Here is an 18,049-nt window from a genome sequence, read left to right on the forward strand (position 1 = left end):
TTGTTGTGATGTGTGTTTTGTCCTATATTTATATTGTATTTATTTTTTAATCCCCGGCCCCCATCCCCGCAGGAGGTCTTTTGCCTTGTTAGGCCGTCAATGTAAATAAGAATTTGTCCTTAACTGGTTTGCTTAGTTAAATAAAGATGAAATACAAAATAAATACTTTTTTTTTAAAATACATTTGAACAATTTGCACTGAGGATTTTCATGACCACATATCCAATACTAAAACTTGAGGGTATAACTGCATGTTGGAAAAAGCCACCCAAAGCCTTGACATGCACAGCAAACTACAGAATAAGCCACAGTACACAAAGAGCAAAGCATTTCGGAAGAGACAATGCAGGTTTGTTTTTAACCGGTCATGTGGTGCCATCTGCTGGCCAGTAATTGACATGTCTAGTATCATTTCAATGAGTTCTACGAAATTAGCTATGTAGCCTGGAATCTGCATTTAGCCATATTCAGTGTGGATTCCAGGCTAACAGCTATGTGCCTATAGAATAGTCCGTAGGTCTATAGTTTAGGTGCTGATTACTTCATCAACCTAGCCTGGAATCCATGTGCTTCATCAACACATTGCCACTTCATCAACATAGCTAGTCTCCAATTCTGACCTCCATAATGGCTTGAACCAAGTGTTATACTGTTAACACCTAGAGACATGTCTGTTGGGGTGGGGGTCTACAGAATGTTGGCATGGGTGGGCATTCAACAACACTGGGGAGGGTAGGTATTGCTCGGATGTTACCATCGTGTGTGTGTGTGTGTGTGTGTGGCAACACTGTAAGGAGACTAATAATGACAGCCAGGAGATGACACTCGGCAGCAGCTGCTGTGCACACTAATGGAAACTTTGCTTGGGGTAGGTATGGTACCATTTCACCCCCCACACGGACAGAAACATACACGACAATAGGGCCATACCACAGCACCCTACTGTATATGGAATGGGTGTCACGGGCGTCCTCCTCATCTGAAGAGGAGAGGCGAGAAGGATCGGAGGATCAAAATGCGGCGTGGTATGTGATCATGATGAAATTTAATAAAGAAAACACTGAACACGCTATACAAAACAATAAACAAATAACGACTGTGACGCTAAATGAGAACTGTGCTGACACAAGCAATCAACATAGACAATCACCCACAAACAAACAGTGAAACCCAGGCTACCTAAGTATGATTCTCAATCAGAGACAACTAATGACACCTGCCTCTGATTGAGAACCATACTAGGCCGAAACATACAAATCCCCAAATCATAGAAAAACAAACATAGACTGCCAACCCCAACTCACGCCCTGACCATACTAAATAAATACAAAACAAAGGAAATAAAGGTCCGAACGTGACAATGGGTCTCTTAACCAGGAACCATGCATGATTTTTATGTCTCTCATTCTCACTGTTTTACCAACAGAATTTCACTTCCTCTCTGAAATAAACTTTTTTGTTCGATACTTTCCGTCGTTTTATCCTATTTCAGTGTGAAAGTCATAGGTTGACAAAGTCTTGATTGTGTCATTATCTAACACTGTCTGTCACTTACCAGTAGAACCTGTAACACACAATTAAAACAATATATCGTTAATTCTTGCACACCCATGAAAAAATATATATATTTTCAAACGACAATAGCTATGGGGGCTATGTAAAGTAAATATACATAAAAATATATATATATACCGCTCCATAGAGCCAGTGACAAAATGCACTATTAGTCTTTACATTTTCATCAACTGTAACTGAATGCCACTTGGCAATTCGTAGAACAGATCGAAAAACTGTAAATGCATTGCATTCCACAACAATAAATATTTAAAGAGAAAATTGTGGTGGGGGGGGCGTCACCACCAGCTGGGCCAGCAGGAAGTGGGCACACATGGCAGCCAGCGTGGCCAGATGGTTAACGGTTTGTCTACAGTACCACACGGTAATGGATACGTGCGGTTTAGGCCCCCCAGAGTAGCTCGCTTTTGGGTGTGCTGGAAGCATATTCGAAGCACGTTCGATGTTGCGTCAAGAATTCATCATAGCAAGTTTGTATTAAAGTCTGGTTATTACATTTTATGAATTTATTCACAGGTACATTTTAAAGATGCTCTAAAACGCTCTGGTGACAAACGTTTATTCCCTGTTTCCAATCGTCCACTTGGCTGGGATAACCTATTCAAGTAAGTTAAGTAAATAACGTTATTTCGAATGTAAAATCAAAACATGTATTATTAGCTAACTAGCTACAGTGCAGGCTAACTCAAATGAGCTACTAATGTAGCTAGCTAACGTTAGCTATCTAGCCAACTTTACATACGTATAGATAGCTAAGTGAATTAAATATCACCCGCTACTTAACTTCGTATTAGCTAGCTATCTTGATGTATTTATCACTGTAAAAAAATTAACACTCCAAATGCATTTGTAGGTAGGTAGGCAGGTAGGCAGGTAGCTAGCTAACAGCCATGGAGAAGGGTGAAAGGATAGCAGCTCCAACTGTCAAAGTGAGAAAGTAGGCTATTCTGGATAGGGTATGGACTTTTGTAGTTCCATTCTAATTAAGTGAGGACAGTGATAATAGTAACATAATATTCAGTGCAGTCTAATTTTAGTATAATGAAGTCTGTTTCTTGTGAGGTTTTCTGTCCTCCGATACAGAAGCCCATGTCCCTTAATGTTGATGATCCCAATGAAGAGCAGTGGTTCTCAGTCCTGGTCCTGGGAACTCAAAGGGATGCACGTTTCTGTTTCAACCTTAGCACGACACAGCTGATTCAAATGATCAACTCATCAAGCTTCAAGTAGTATTTATGTATTCATTTGTGATGCAATCCTTGATATGATCCTGCTATTGTCACATGCTACACATGCATCTATCTATCCAATGTTATCATGATTTGTTATGAGGAATATTATATTTTAGTAATCCACAATGACCTGGTGATGTGAAAGTCTAATGACATTATCTTCCATATTCCTACAGATACCTTGTAACAGGACATTATTTCAAAACGATTGCCTACAGTTACCGTGTAGGGCACTGCAGGGTTGGGTGACCAGAGCCATCTGGGACTGCCTCCTGGGGGAATTCAGGTGTGTGAAGGCTACCCGTGTCCTGCATAATATAATGGACACGAGGACCAGGAGGGGATCTGCAACTCGCCACAATGTGCCATAGGAGAAGTCTGCTGCTCTTCAAGATGTTTCAAGGATTGGGGCCAACAATGCAGCAAGGGGCGAGAGATCTTCACCTCCTACTTCTTCGAAAGGTGTGCTGTTCCCTGGCAACACCATAGACTACACTATGAACAACCAAAGGCTCTTTTAAGAGCCATCCACATTGCAATAATAGTATTCTTCCATTTGCTTAGCTATGTCAACTGCAGTTGTTCAATTCCCAGTTTCTCTCCCTTTTAATTTCTACTTCTCAGGTGAGGGTGCTGTTTAGGTAAGGGTGTGATGTCTGTACAAAAACAAAACAGGCTATTTTAAGTCTCCCATATTGAAAAGATGTAGAACAATTAGACACCCTATAACCCACACTTATGTATCAATCTGATTCATGGGTTGTGCAGTAAGCAGACTCAGGTGTATAACTGTGGCTCCTTCCACATTCAAAGAATAGGCAAGAGGGCCAACCATAGAGAATAGTAAGACACTTAATTATTTCTATAACTGCGCTATATTTTTTTGTCCTCGTAAGTCTGCACGTTTTTCCAGCATACATTACTCTGCAGCCACTTAGTGTGGACACCAGGTGTGGCCACACACACAGATTCCTGTTGAACACTTGTCTCTTTAACTACCTTATTTTCTCTAACAGTCTCTGAGAGAGTATTAGGGTAGCACTGTAATTCATTAATCATATACTGTCTTCCCTGCTCCTCTGTTCTTTCCCTTTGTCTTTTACAGCTCTCTTGCCACCTCTTTCCTCCTGTTTTTATAATGCACAACAGATGTGCATTGAAGTACAGATTGAACTTGTATTTATAATATTACAATTATTTATAATGCATATATTATGTCATTATAACATTTGGATAATTAACTTCTTTCAATAAAGCATTTCACATTCTCTACTGGTTGAAATTAAGTCTCCTTTGATGAAATACTCCACGAATAAGGTAGAGAACATGTTGGAGCGGTTCTGGGCGGGAGGCCTCTGACAGTGGAACAAAGTCTTCACAATCCGGACCAGGTCCAGGAGTAGAGCTGATGATGACAAGGGGAGGAGAAGAGAGAAACAGAGTGAGCAAGGAAGAGTTGTTCAGTCAACAGGATGTTTCAAGTCACCATAACACAAATGTCATGATAAAATATTGGCCCATGCAAGGTTCTAAAGAGTCTTAAAAAGCAATTGATAGGCCATCAATTGCCCATCCTGGGAACTCTTCCACTAGGAAAGTATGACACAACCTTAAGAACTCGAATCAACAACCCAAATGCAGTGTTATGTAAACACATCGATACCGTTGTAATCGTGAACAGCCGCTTCTGGTTTTTTTTGACTCTGCAGAGGTGACACTGTCGGCAGGGAACTTTCCCATGGACCCTGGTATTTGGCGCAGGCCCACCGCCATGCCAGCTACTACAGATAGGCTCGATGATGGAGCCACGATTAAAATGGATACTGCCCTGAACGCAAAATTAATTGACAGATCTAAAGGAAATATCAGACACTTTCGTGAATTGATGAACTGTTTGCCAATTATGCAGCTCTGTGTGTGATATTGTCCAGACCATTAACCTAATGCAGCTTTAAAGGGATGGTTTCACTGTGAAGTAAACAGTACAAGGTGCCGATGAACAAGGGCACGGAGTGGCCAGTGATCTCCACCAACCTCACCAGGTGCAGAATGCTGCCACAGGAGGAGTCCTCAAAGACGCACACCTCTAGCTACTTGGAGAGCCACAGGTTGCTAGCTAATAACAACCAGTATGTCTCCGGGGCTCGGCCCACCCAGTCTCTGGAGTAAGACTCTGGGTTAGAGCGTTCTAATCACCTGTAAAAGCACACTGGACAGGTGTAAAGAACACGTGTAAAACGTACTGTTGACACTTGAAAAAAGCAAAAAAATTATAACACGTCCAAGTCACCTGTAAACGCTTTTTATAAATAGTTTTAGTATTTTTATCACCTTAAAAGCAAACTGGATAAGTGAGAAAAAAAATCATGTCTACAAAAATATGCCATTTGACACTTGAAAAATTATCATACTAAGTGTTAAAACCTGTTCCGGGTTAGACGATTTGAACCTGCTGTCATCAGTATGCTGCTACTGGAACGCGCGGGTCTTCATTGCGACCATGCCCGGACTACTTCTAGGAGATGTGTTTCCTAATTTTGAGGCCGAAACCACTAACGGCAAAATTAAATTCCACGATTTTTTGGGTGACTCGTAAGTAATTTTAAAGGCTGATATGACATTAAATATGCCATCGATTGAAATCACGTGTTAGCATTTTGGAATATACTACCTGAGATTCCAGTTTTCCGTTATATAATTGATGTTTTCTTTTCGATTTCACTATATCATTTGCATTCAACAAGGCACCTGTTTCTAAAGAAATGAGACCTAAATCATTCACTTGTAAAAATAAAGGTTTAGTATAGTTTGGCAAAAGTCGTAAAGTTGATTATGCTGATAGCTGTCATATCCTACTGTACTCTCAAACTGTGTTGGTGTGAATTTTAATCTGATACCTAACGTTATTGGGTATAGCGAGGATGCTTTGGCATCTCTATTTTTTTCGTAGATATAATAATAAACAGCTATTCTTCCCCTATCTGAATAATATTTAGACATGTAGCTTTACTCATGGTCTGTGGTTTTATTTGATCTAGGCCAGTTGGTTGTGTCAGTCTAACTAGGTTGAGACGTCAGAAAAAAAAACTGCTTGCTTGCAGCTCAAATCATTTGTTCTCTAAGCCCACTCAATGAAAACGCTGACAACACTGAAATGTCAGTTGCTGCAACAAGACAAGTTCTCTGTGGGCACACTTGAGGCCGCCTATATTTTTCTTCTGGGTTCCTTACAATGATCAAATAAATCTTTAGGCTGCTTGGCATAATCAGGTTTAATATCAACATGTTTTATTAAATTATATTAAACATTAAATTATTTCTTACTATTAAACATTTCATTATTTCTTACCCTAAAAAACAATAGTGCTCAAGTAATGTATGTAATGAATTATTATTATTTGTATACAGTATTAAAAATCGAGTGTACTGATGTGTAGAATTGAAGTGTTTTGAGTACAGATCGTTCACTTTTTTTTAGTAGCTACTATCTTGTCTCATCGCTACAACTCCCGTACGGGCTCGGGAGAGACGAAGGTTGAAAGTCATGCGTCCTCCGATACACAACCCAACCAAGCCGCACTGCTTCTTAACACAGCGCGCATCCAACCCGGAAGCCAGCCGCACCAGGTGCAAGGGAAACACCGTGCACCTGGCAACCTTGGTTAGCGCGCACTGCGCCCGGCCCGCCACAGGAGTCGCTGGTGCTCGATGAGACATCCCTACCGACCAAGCCCTCCCTAACCCGGACGACGCTAGGCCAATTGTGCGTCGCCCCTTGGACCTCCCGGTCGCGGCTGGTTACGATAGAGCCTGGGCGCGAACCCAGAGTCTCTGATGGCACAGCTGGCGCTGTAGTACAGCGCCCTTAATCACTGCGCCACCCGGGAGGCCAAATCGTTCACTTTTTGATAAAAGCACCACATTTGGCAGAAATGCATATTTATGTACCCTGAAAATGTGATGGACAGAGGAAGAGAGAGGAAGATACAGAGAGATGGAGAGATTAGTAGGGGCCTAGCATAGGAATGTCAGCCTTTCTGTCTCCCTGCTCCTGTGTTTCTGTTTTAGTGGAGCGGCTAAGTTGTAAAATTTGACTCAATTGTTCACTTTGTGATAAAAGTACCATATTTGGTACAGAGGTAGATTTAGGTACCTTGAAAAGATTTAGATATGGAGCCGCCCCAGATTTGGCCCTTGGGGCTGTGGTGGCTTTCTTACAAAATACCCCACGACTGTAACATGAGTTTACAATTCAGAAGGACTGCTTTGAGGTAAAGGCACCAAATTTGCCACAGAGCTAGATTTATGGACCTTGAAAAGATTTCGATATTGTGTCACTACAGATTTGACCCCAGGGAGCTGTGGTAGCCATCTTACTAAATGACTACAGACTGACCCACTATTTCACAAACCTTTAATCTACAGTGCATTCAGAAAGTATTCAGACCACTTGACTTTTTCTACATTTTGTTACATTACAACCTTATTCTAAAATGGATTAAATAGTTCCCCCCCCCCCTCATCAATCTACACACAATGCCCCATAATGACAAAGCAAAAGCAGGTTATTAGACATTTTTGCAAATGTATTAAAAAAACAACTGAAATATCACATTTACTGAAGTATTCAGATCCTTTACTCAGTACTTTATTGTAGCACCTTTGGCAGCGATTACAGTCTAGATTATTCTTAGATATGACGCTACAAGCTTGGCACACCTGTATTTGGGGAGTTTCTTCCATTCTTCTCTGCAGATCCTCTCAAGCCCTTGTCAGGTTGAATGGAGAGCTTCGCTGCACAACTAAACTCAGCAAAAAAAGAAACGTCCTCTCACTGTCAACTGTGTTTATTTTCAGCAAACTTAACATGTGTAAATATTTGTATGAATATACAGTGTGTGGGGGGGGGGGGAATTATTTAGTCAGCCACCAATTGTGCAAGTTCTCCCACTTAAAAAGATAAGAGAGGCCTGTAATTTTCATCATAGGTACACTTCAACTATGACAGACAAATTGTATGACAAATTTTATGAATTTATTTGCAAATTATGGTGGAAAATAAGTATAAAAAGTTTATCTCAATACTTTGTTATATACCCTTTGTTGGCAATGACAGAGGTCAAACGTTTTCTGTAAGTCTTCACAAGGTTTTCACACACTTGCTGGTATTTTGGCCCATTCCTCCATACAGATCTCCTCTAGAGCAGTGATGTTTTGGGGCTGTTGCTGGGCAACACAGATTTTCAACTCCCTCCAAAGATTTTCTATGGGGTTGAGATCTGGAGACTGGCTAGGCCACTCCAGGACCTTGAAATACTTCTTACGAAGCCACTCCTTCGTTGCCCTGGTGGTGTGTTTGGGATCATTGTCATGCTGAAAGACCCAGCCAAGTTTCATCGTCAATGCCCTTGCTGATGGAAGGAGGTTTTCACTCAAAATCTCACGATACATGGCCCCATTCATTCTTTCCTTTACACGGATCAGTCATCCTGGTCCCTTTGCAGAAAAACAGCCCCAAAGCATGATGTTTCCACCCCCATGCTTCACAGTAGGTGTGGTGTTCTTTGGATGCAACTCAGCATTCTTTGTCCTCCAAACACGACGAGTTGAGTTTTTACCAAAAAGTTATATTTTGGTTTCATCTGACCATATGACATTCTCCCAATCTTCTTCTGGATCATCCAAATGCTCTCTAGCAAACTTCAGACGGGCCTGGACATGTACTGGTTTAAGCAGGGGGACACGTCTGGCACTGCAGGATTTGAGTCCCTGGCGGCGTAGTGTGTTACTGATGGTAGGCTTTGTTACTTTGGTCCCAGCTCTCTGCAGGTCATTCACTAGGTCCCCCCGTGTGGTTCTGGGATTTTTGCTCACCGTTCTTGTGATCATTTTAACACCACGGGGTGAGATCTTGCGTGGAGCCCCAGATCGAGGGAGATTAACAGTGGTCTTGTATGTCTTCCATTTCCTAATAATTGCTCCCACAGTTGATTTCTTCAAACCAAGCTGCTTACCTATTGCAGATTCCGTCTTCCCAGCTTGGTGCAGGTCTACAATTTTGTTTCTGGTGTCCTTTGACGGCTCTTTGGTCTTGGCCATAGTGGAGTTTGGAGGGTGACTGTGAGGTTGTGGACAGGTGTCTTTTATACTGATAACAAGTTCAAACAGGTGCCATTAATACGGGTAACGATTGGAGGACAAGAGGAGCCTGTTAAAGAAGAAGTTACAGGTCTGTGAGAGCCAGAAATCTTGCTTGTTTGTAGGTGACCGAATACTTATTTTCCACCATAATTTGCAAATAAATTCATTAAAAATCATACAATGTGATTTTCTGGATTTTTGTCTTCTCATTTTGTCTGTCATAGTTGAAGTGTACCTATGATGATGATTACAGGCCTCTCTCATCTTTTTAAGTGGGAGAACTTGCACAATTGGTGGCTGACTAAATACTTTTTTGTCCCGGTGTAGCAAGATTCAACAACTGAGACATACACTGAACAAGTTCCACAGACATGTGACAAACAGAAATTAAATAATGTGTAAAAAAAAACTAACAGTCAGTATCTGGTGTGGCCACCAGCTTCATTAAGTACTGCAGTGCATCTCCTCATGGACTGCACCAGATTTGCCAGTTCTTGCTGTGAGATGTTACCCCACTCTTCCACCAAGGCACCTGCAAGTTCCCGGACATTTCTGGGGGGAATGGCCCTAGCCCTCACCCTCCGATCTAACAGGTCCCAGACGTGCTCAATGGGATTGAGATCCAGGTTCTTCGCTGGCCATGGCAGATCACTGACATTCCTGTCTTGCAGGAAATCATTCACAGAATGAGCAGTATGACTGCTGGCATTGTCATGCTGGAGGGTCATGTCAGGATGAGCCTGCAGGAAGGGTACCACATGAGGGAGAAGGATGTCTTCCCTGTAACGCACAGCGTTGAGATTGCCTGCAATGACAACAAGCTCAGTCCGATGATGCTGTGGCGCTATATGCAGATCCTATCTTCTGGGCCTGAGTAGAAGGCGGTTTAATTTGGGCACGCTTTTCATCCAAAATTCTTAATGCTGCCCCCTACCCTAGAGAAGTTAATTGTCTTTGGTTCATTGAACAATAATGGGAAACTGTGTTTAAACCCTTTACAATGAAGATCTGTGAAGTTATTTTAATTTTTACAAATTATCTTTGAAAGACAGGGTACTGAAAAAGGGCCGTTTATTTTTTTGCTGAGTTTATATTCAGGTCTCTCCAGAGATGTTCAATCGGGTTGAAGTTTGGGCCACTCTAGGACATTCAGAGACTCCTGCGTTGTCTTGGCTGTGTGCTTAGGGTTGTTGACCTGTTGGAAGGTGAACCTTCACCCCAGTCTGAGGTCCTGAGCCCCCTGTGGCAGGTTTTCATCAAGGATCTCTCTATACTTTGCTCCATATATCTTTCCCTCAAACCTGACTAGTCTCCCAGTCCCTGCAGCTGCAAAACATCCCCATGACATGATGCTGCCACCACCATGCTTCACCGTAGGGATGGTGCCAGGTTTCCTCCAGATGCTTTGCATTCAGGCCAAAAAGTTCAATCTTGGTTTCATCAGACCAGAGAATCTTGTTTCTCATGGTCTGATAGTCCTTTATGTGCCTTTTGGCAACTCTAAGCGGGCTGTCATGTTTCTTTTAATGAGGAGTGGCTTCCATCTGGCCACTCTACCATAAAGGCCCGATTGGTGGCGTGCTGCAGAGATGGTTGTCCTTCTGGAAGATTCTCCCATCTCCACAGAGGAACTCTTGAGCGCTGTCATACAGACCATCAGGTTCTTGGTCACCTCTCTGACCCAGCCCCTTCTCCCCCGATTGCTCAGTTTGGCCGGGTGGCCAGCTCTAGGTGGTTCCAAAAGCCATCATCCCAGAGTCGCCTCTTCACTGTTGACGTTGAGACTGGTGTTGTGCGGGTACTATTAAAGGAACCTGCCAGTTGAGGACTTGTGAGGCATCTGTTTCTCAAACTAGACACTCTAATGTACTTGTCCTCTTGCTCAGTTGTGCACCGGGGCCTCCCACTCCTCTTTCTGTTCTGGTTAGAGACAGTTTGCACTGTTCTGTGAAGGGAGTAGTACACAGCGTTGTATGAGATCTTCAGTTTCTTGGCAATTTCTCACATGGAATAGCCTTCATTTCTCAGAACAAGAATAGACTGACAAGTTTCAGAAGAAAGGTCTTTGTTTCTGGACATTTTGAGCCTGTAATTGAACCCACAAATGCTGATGCTCCAGATACTCAACTAGTCTAAAGAAGGCCAGTTTTATTGCTTCTTAAATCAGGACAACAGTTTTCAGCTGTGCTAACATAATTGCAAAAGGGTTTTCTATTAGTCTTTGAAAATGATAAACTTGGATTAGCTAACGCAACGTGCCATTGGAACACAGGAGTGATGGTTGCTGATAATGGGCCTCTGTTCGCCTATGTAGATATTTCCAGTTACAATAGTCATTTACAACATTAACAATGTCTACACTGTATTTCTGATCAATTTGATGTTATTTTAATGGACAAAAAATGTGCTTTTCTTTCAAAAACAAGGACATTTCTAAGTGACCCCAAACTTTTGAACAGTAGGTATTTTTGTTTTGTATTTTTAATAAATGTGAAAATGTTTTCGCTTTGTCATTATGAGGTATTGTGTGTAGATTGATGAGGGGGGGGGGATTATTTAGTCATTTTTAGAAAAAGGCTGTAACATAACAACATGTGGAAAAAGAGAAGTTGTCTGAATACTTTTCAAATGCACTGTATATAAAGTCATGGCCTATACTTATTGGCCTGAATCTGTTTAAAATGTTTAACAGAGTACAATACAATGAGTACATAGGGAAATACAGCAGTTATCTTTTGTAGGAAAAATAATATTTCTGAGACTGTGTATCTGAGGTGAGTTAGAACGCTCTATAGATGAGTTAGCCCTGCCTGCGACTTACAACCAGCTTCGGCCCAGAACAGAATATTATTTTGGTCTACTGGTTGAGTGTCACGACTTCCGCCGAAGTCGACTCCTCTCCTTGTTCGTTCGGCGATCGACGTCACCGGCTTTCTAGCCATCGCCACTCCATTTTTCATGTATCCATTTGTTTTGTCTTGTTTTCATACACACCTGGTTTTCATTTCCCCAATCAATCTACTTGTATTTAACCTCTGATTCCTGTCATGTTTTGTGTGTAATTGTTTTCATGTCTAGTGATGTTCGTTTAGCGCTTTACTGTTTATTGTTCCGTTTTTTTTAGTGCGTTTGTTTTGTTGTGCTCCCGGTTTGGAACTACAATAAAGTGAGCTTTATTCAATCATACACTGCTCTCCTGCACCTGACTTCGCCTTCATATTCACCATGACATTAAGACGTTGGGTTCCAGAGAAAATGGCTACTAAAGCTACTTTGCAATGCAAGGAGCAAATACAGTAACTTCAGCTGTACCTGGGAAAACACCCCATTGGGTTGGAATAGTTCACAATTGCTGTGGACAACAAATCTTTCAAGCTGTAATATATTTATTTCAACCAATTTCATGATCAAAAGTATGACCCACTAGTTTTTCTACTAGTTTTTCTACTGCTATTTCAACAAAGTAAAGGCTATGTGCCACAGTTCGGTATGCCATGGACTTTTGGTGGTGATTGAGGCAGTATCGGGTAGATGTGTACTTACTGCTCCCCAAGGGACCTCTAAAAGTCATGGCTCCCTATCTAAATATTTTTGGGATATATAAATTGAACTCTTTGCCCAATTTGGTGTTTATCAACAACAACAAAACATGACTTTGTAACTGCAATATTGTGTTACCAACAGTGGCCATTTTGTAAGATACTTGCCTTGGCCCCCAGGGGCCAAATCTGTGGTGGCTCTTTATCTTAATCTTTTCAGCGTCAATAAATCTAGCACCATGACTAATTTGTTGCCTTTTTGTCAAAGCAGTCCTTCTGAATTGTAACATAGTGTTACAGTCGAAGGCCATTTTGAAAAAGGACTGCCACGCCCGCCAGAAGGCAAATATGTGGTGACTCCATATCTAAATCTTTTCAAGGTACCCAAATGTGGTGTATTTATCACAAAGTGAACGATTTGAGTCTACAGCTTAAACAGAAACACAGGAGCAGGGAAACAAAAAGGCTGACATTCCTATAATAGGCCCCTACTAATCTCTCTCTCCCTCTTTTTTCCTCTGTCCATCACTCCCCCCCTCTCCCTCTATCTTCCTCTCTCTCCCTCTGTCCATTACTCCCCCCCTCTCTCTCTGTATCTTCCTCTGTCCATCACTCCCCCCTCTCTCTCTCTGTATCTTCCTCTCTCTCCCTCTGTCCATCACTCCCCCCCTCTCTCTTTGTATCTTCCTCTCTCTCCCTCTCTCTCTGTATCTTCCTCTCTCCCTCTGTCCATCACTCCCCCCTCTCCCTCTGTATCTTCCTCTCTCTCCCTCTGTCCATTACTCCCCCCCTCTCTCTCTGTATCTTCCTCTCTCTCCCTCTGTCCATTACTCCCCCCCTCTCTCTCTGTATCTTCCTCTGTCCATCACTCCCCCCTCTCTCTCTGTATCTTCCTCTCTCTCCCTCTGTCCATCACTCCCCCCCCTCTCTCTGTATCTTCCTCTCTCTCCCTCTGTCCATCACTCCCCCCGCCTCTCTCTGTATCTTCCTCTCTCTCCCTCTGTCCATCACTCCCCCCTCTCTCTCTTCCTCTCGCTCCCTCTGTCCATCACTCCCCCCCTCTCTCTCTATCTTCCTCTCTCTCCCTCTGTCCATCACTCCCCCCTCTCTCTGTATCTTCCTCTCTCTCCCTCTGTCCATCACTCCCCCCCTCTCTCTCTGTATCTTCCTCTCTCTCCCTCTGTCCATCACCCCCCCTCTCTCTGTATCTTCCTCTCTCCCTCTGTCCATCACTCCCCCCCTCTCTCTCTGTATCTTCCTCTCTCTCCCTCTCTCTCTGTATCTTCCTCTCTCCCTCTGTCCATCACTCCCCCCTCTCTCTCTGTATCTTCCTCTCTACCTCTGTCCATCACTCCCCCCCTCTCTCTCTGTATCTTCCTCTCTCCCTCTCTCTCTGTATCTTCCTCTCTCCCTCTCTCTCTGTATCTTCCTCTCTCCCTCTGTCCATCACTCCCCCCCCCTCTCTCTGTATCTTCCTCTCTCCCTCTGTCCATCACTCCCCCCTCTCTCTCTGTATCTTCCTCTCTCCCCCTCTCTCTATCTTCCTCTCTCCCTCTGTCCATCACTCCCCCCTCTCTCTCTGTATCTTCCTCTCTCTCCCTCTGTCCATCACCCCCCCTCTCTCTGTATCTTCCTCTCTCCCTCTCTCTCTGTATCTTCCTCTCTCCTTCTGTCCATCACTCCCCCCCCTCTCTCTGTATCTTCCTCTCTCCCTCTGTCCATCACTCCCCCCCCCTCTCTCTGTATCTTCATCTCTCCCTCTGTCCATTACTCCCCCCCTCTCTCTCTGTATCTTCCTCTCTCTCCCTCTGTCCATCACTCCCCCCCTCTCTCTCTGTATCTTCCTCTCTCTCCCTCTGTCCATCACTCCCCCCTCTCTCTCTGTATCTTCCTCTCTCTCCCTCTCTCTCTGTATCTTCCTCTCTCCTTCTGTCCATCACTCCCCCCCTCTCCCTCTGTATTTTCCTCTGTCCTTCACTCCCCCCTCTCTCTGTATCTTCCTCTCTCCCTCTGTCCATCACTCCCCCCTCTCTCTCTGTATCTTCCTCTCTACCTCTGTCCATCACTCCCCCCCCTCTCTCTGTATCTTCCTCTCTCTCCCTCTCTCTCTGTATCTTCCTCTCTCCCTCTGTCCATCACCCCCCCTCTCTCTCTGTATCTTCCTCTCTCCCTCTGTCCATCACTCCCCCCCTCTCTCTGTATCTTCCTCTCCCTCTATCCATCACTCCCCCCCTCTCTCTGTATCTTCCTCTCCCTCTCTCCATCACTCCCCCCCTCTCTCTGTATCTTCCTCTCTCCCTCTGTCCATAACTCCCCCCCTCTCTCTGTATCTTCCTCTCCCTCTATCCATCACTCCCCCCCTCTCTCTGTATCTTCCTCTCTCCCTCTGTCCATCACTCCCCCCTCTCTCTCTGTATCTTCCTCTCTCCATCACCCCCCCCCCTCTCTCTGTATCTTCCTCTCCCTCTATCCATCACTCCCCCCCTCTCTCTGTATCTTCCTCTCTCCCTCTGTCCATCACTCCCCCCTCTCTCTCTATCTTCCTCTGTCCATCACTCCCCCCTCTCTCTCTGTATCTTCCTTTCTCTCCCTCTGTCCATAACTCCCCCCCTCTCTCTGTATCTTCCTCTCCCTCTATCCATCACTCCCCCCCTCTCTCTGTATCTTCCTCTCTCCCTCTGTCCATCACTCCCCCCTCTCTCTCTGTATCTTCCTCTCTCCATCACTCCCCCCCCCTCTCTCTGTATCTTCCTCTCTCCCTCTGTCCATTACTCCCGCCCTCTCTCTGTATCTTCCTCTCTCTCCCTCTATCCATCACTCCCCCTCTCTCTCTATCTTCCTCTATCCATCACTCCCCCCCCTCTCTCTGTATCTTCCTCTCTCCCTCTGTCCATCACTCCCCCCCTTCTCTCTGTAGCTGGGGTATCCTGTTCTCCCACCCCCGTGACTATACCCCTGTCTGCACCACAGAGCTGGGCCGAGCAGCCAAACTCAGCCACGAGTTCAGCAGGCGCAACGTGAAGATGATAGCCCTGTCCATTGACAGTCTGGAGGACCACCGTGGCTGGACCAAGGTATAGGCTGTTCCCAAATTGCACCCCTTTATAATGCACTACTTTTGACCAGGTCAAAGGGGAATAGGGTGCCATTTGGGACACCCAGTTGTGAGTGTAAACCAATGATCAGTGTATAGTAATGGACGGATGTGCTGTGGTCCTGTAGGACATCTTGGCCTACAACAATGAGGAGTCTGGCTGTGCGTTCCCCTTCCCAATCATAGCAGACAATCAGAGGGAGCTGGCAGTGGCCCTGGGCATGCTGGACCCAGATGAGAAGGACAAGGACGGCATGCCCCTCACTGCCCGCTGTGTGAGTGTCAAAACATGCATGCACATGTACACAGGTACAGACAAACAAAAAACACACACTCCGAGCCACACTTTCTCTCGCTTTCTTCCTGTCAGTATCTCTCTACTGTTTCTGTTTCCGGTAAGTCATTGCCCACCATGAGATCGACCTTCTCTTTCTGGTGTTCTATTTTCCATAAACATTACTTATTCATGCTGCTGCAAGCAGCCTACCTTCACTGGCTGGTATGAGTTAACTACCCCTCCCCCCAAGCCCCACCACCCCGTCTGGCAAAAACACTCATTACCTCAGCCCCTTGCTGCATGATGTCATCTTTTTATATGAATCAGTGAGGGTGATATCACCGCATGATGGCTGCCTGTTCGTGAACACAGCCCTTATCTGCTACACTCTCTCACTCTGTCACACTTTCTCTCGCCCGCTAACCATTTGGCATGTGAGTAAATGCATCCCCAGTGGTGTAAAGTACTTAGGTAAAAAATACTTGAAAGTACAACTTAAGTAGTTTTTGGGGGTATCTGTACTTTACTATTTATATTTTTTGACTACTTTTACTTTTACTTCACTACATTCCTAAAGAAAATAATAAATGTTTTACTCCATACATTTTCCCCGACACCCAAAAGTACTTGTTATATGATGAATGCTTAGCAGGACAGGAAAATGGTCCAATTCACGCAAGTGGTCATCCCTACGGTCTGATCTGCAGACTCACTAAATATAAATGCATCGTTTGTAAATTATACATTTTAAAAACAAGAAAATGGTGCCATCTACTTTGCTTAATAAGGAATTTTAAATTATTTATACTTTTACTTTTGATACTTAAGTATATTTAGAACCAAATACTTTTAGACTTTTACTCAAGTAGTATTTTACTGGGTGACTTTTACTTGAGTAACTTTCTATTAAGGTATTTATACTTTTACTCAAGTATGACAGTTGGGTATTTTTTCCACCAATGCTCAGCCCCTACCTGCCTAATGCCATCCCACCAAAGTGTGACATGTTTTTATGTCTCAGGTTTTTGTGATTGGCCAAGACAAGAAGCTGAAGCTGTCCTTGCTCTACCCTGCCACAACGGGGCGTAACTTTGATGAGATCCTGAGAGTTGTCGACTCCCTGCAGCTCACAGCAAAGAACCGAGTGGCCACCCCTGCTGATTGGCAGGTCAGTCTGCCAATCCATATCAAGCTCTATAGCCTGACAGTGGAATTTGCAGCATCCTTCAGGAAGTATTATCAGTCAAATATAAATGGAAGCTTGAGAGACCCAATAGACAGTCAGTTAACATCATCATTCATCACATCTCCAAACACTTAGAATCCATTGTCAGTCCAATGTCAATTGGCATGCCACTTATGCCCATTTCTATTTTCTCTGCTAACTCCCCTTCTCATTCCCTCTCTGTCCAGCCTGGCGAGCGCGTGATGGTTCCTCCAAATATCCCTGAGGAGGAGGCAGCAGCCATGTTCCCTGCAGGGGTCTACACCAAAGAGCTACCCTCAGAAAGGAAGTACCTGCGCTACACACCTCAGCCATGAGGGGCAGCAGAGGATCACACCTATAGTCACACAGCCTCCCACACAACCACAGAGGGAGATGATGAGGACAATGAAAGAGATTGCCATTCTCTTTAGGATGATGGAATGCTGGTCATATCACAGATTGACTGGTAGCATTTTGCTGATAATATGGTGTCAGGATGTGTTGCATTTGTTGTAGTACTCGCATGTTCAAAGACACATAGCAGACAACTCAATTTATTGAGTTGAATGTGCAGTTGTCAGGTTTAAGATGCATTAAATACTTTGGACAGGTGTGCTGCCTTACTTCTCATAGTGAGACGATTAATAAAACGCCTTCAACAGCAACACAGCCTTTAGTTTCACTTCAGTGTTACTTATTGCAGTCAATAAAGCAACCGTAACCCGACACCTACCAATCTTTTTCGGAGGATCGGAGCTCATGGTGTAACGGCTAAGGTGTTGGGTTCGAGTCCCGGTTGGGGCTAACCCTGAATTTGCTAAAATAACAGTCTCAGCCTGCCGCCACAAGAGACTACAGTGGGGCAAAAAAAGTATTTAGTCAGCCACCAATTGTGCAAGTTCTCCCACTTAAAAAGATGAGAGAGGCCTGTCATTTTCATCATAGGTACACTTCAACTATGACAGACAAAATGATTTAAAAAAT

The 18,049-nt window shown here is 43.9% G+C and overlaps 1 protein-coding gene and 1 long non-coding RNA gene across 2 annotated transcripts; both read left to right on the forward strand.

Moving 5' to 3' along the window:
- Window positions 1–1,945: 1,945 nt before the first annotated feature.
- LOC139387118 (uncharacterized) lies at window positions 1,946–4,079 on the forward strand. Its single transcript, XR_011629128.1, has 2 exons — window positions 1,946–2,180; window positions 2,984–4,079. It is a non-coding gene; the product is annotated as an uncharacterized lncRNA (long non-coding RNA).
- A 1,107-nt stretch (window positions 4,080–5,186) lies between these two features.
- On the forward strand, window positions 5,187–17,730 carry LOC139387170 (peroxiredoxin-6-like). The gene is made up of 5 exons (XM_071133223.1): window positions 5,187–5,399; window positions 15,405–15,561; window positions 15,710–15,856; window positions 16,880–17,026; window positions 17,272–17,730. The coding sequence occupies exons 1-5, from the start codon at window positions 5,308–5,310 to the stop codon at window positions 17,398–17,400; spliced, it is 672 nt and encodes a 223-aa protein (XP_070989324.1). The 5' UTR covers window positions 5,187–5,307; the 3' UTR covers window positions 17,401–17,730.
- The last annotated feature ends 319 nt before the right edge of the window (window positions 17,731–18,049 follow it).

The sequence above is a fragment of the Oncorhynchus clarkii genome, chromosome 28, assembly GCF_045791955.1.
Source record: "Oncorhynchus clarkii lewisi isolate Uvic-CL-2024 chromosome 28, UVic_Ocla_1.0, whole genome shotgun sequence".
Lineage (NCBI taxonomy): Eukaryota > Metazoa > Chordata > Actinopteri > Salmoniformes > Salmonidae > Oncorhynchus > Oncorhynchus clarkii.

Excerpts from the sequence above, each read along its gene's own strand:
- LOC139387170 (XM_071133223.1), top strand. The coding sequence starts at position 5,308 with ATGCCCGGACTACTTCTAGGAGATGTGTTTCCTAATTTTGAGGCCGAA. Across the intron at positions 15,562-15,709 it reads ACCACCGTGGCTGGACCAAG|GACATCTTGGCCTACAACAA; the intron begins GTATAGGCTGTT and ends GTGGTCCTGTAG. Across the intron at positions 15,857-16,879 it reads TGCCCCTCACTGCCCGCTGT|GTTTTTGTGATTGGCCAAGA; the intron begins GTGAGTGTCAAA and ends TTTATGTCTCAG.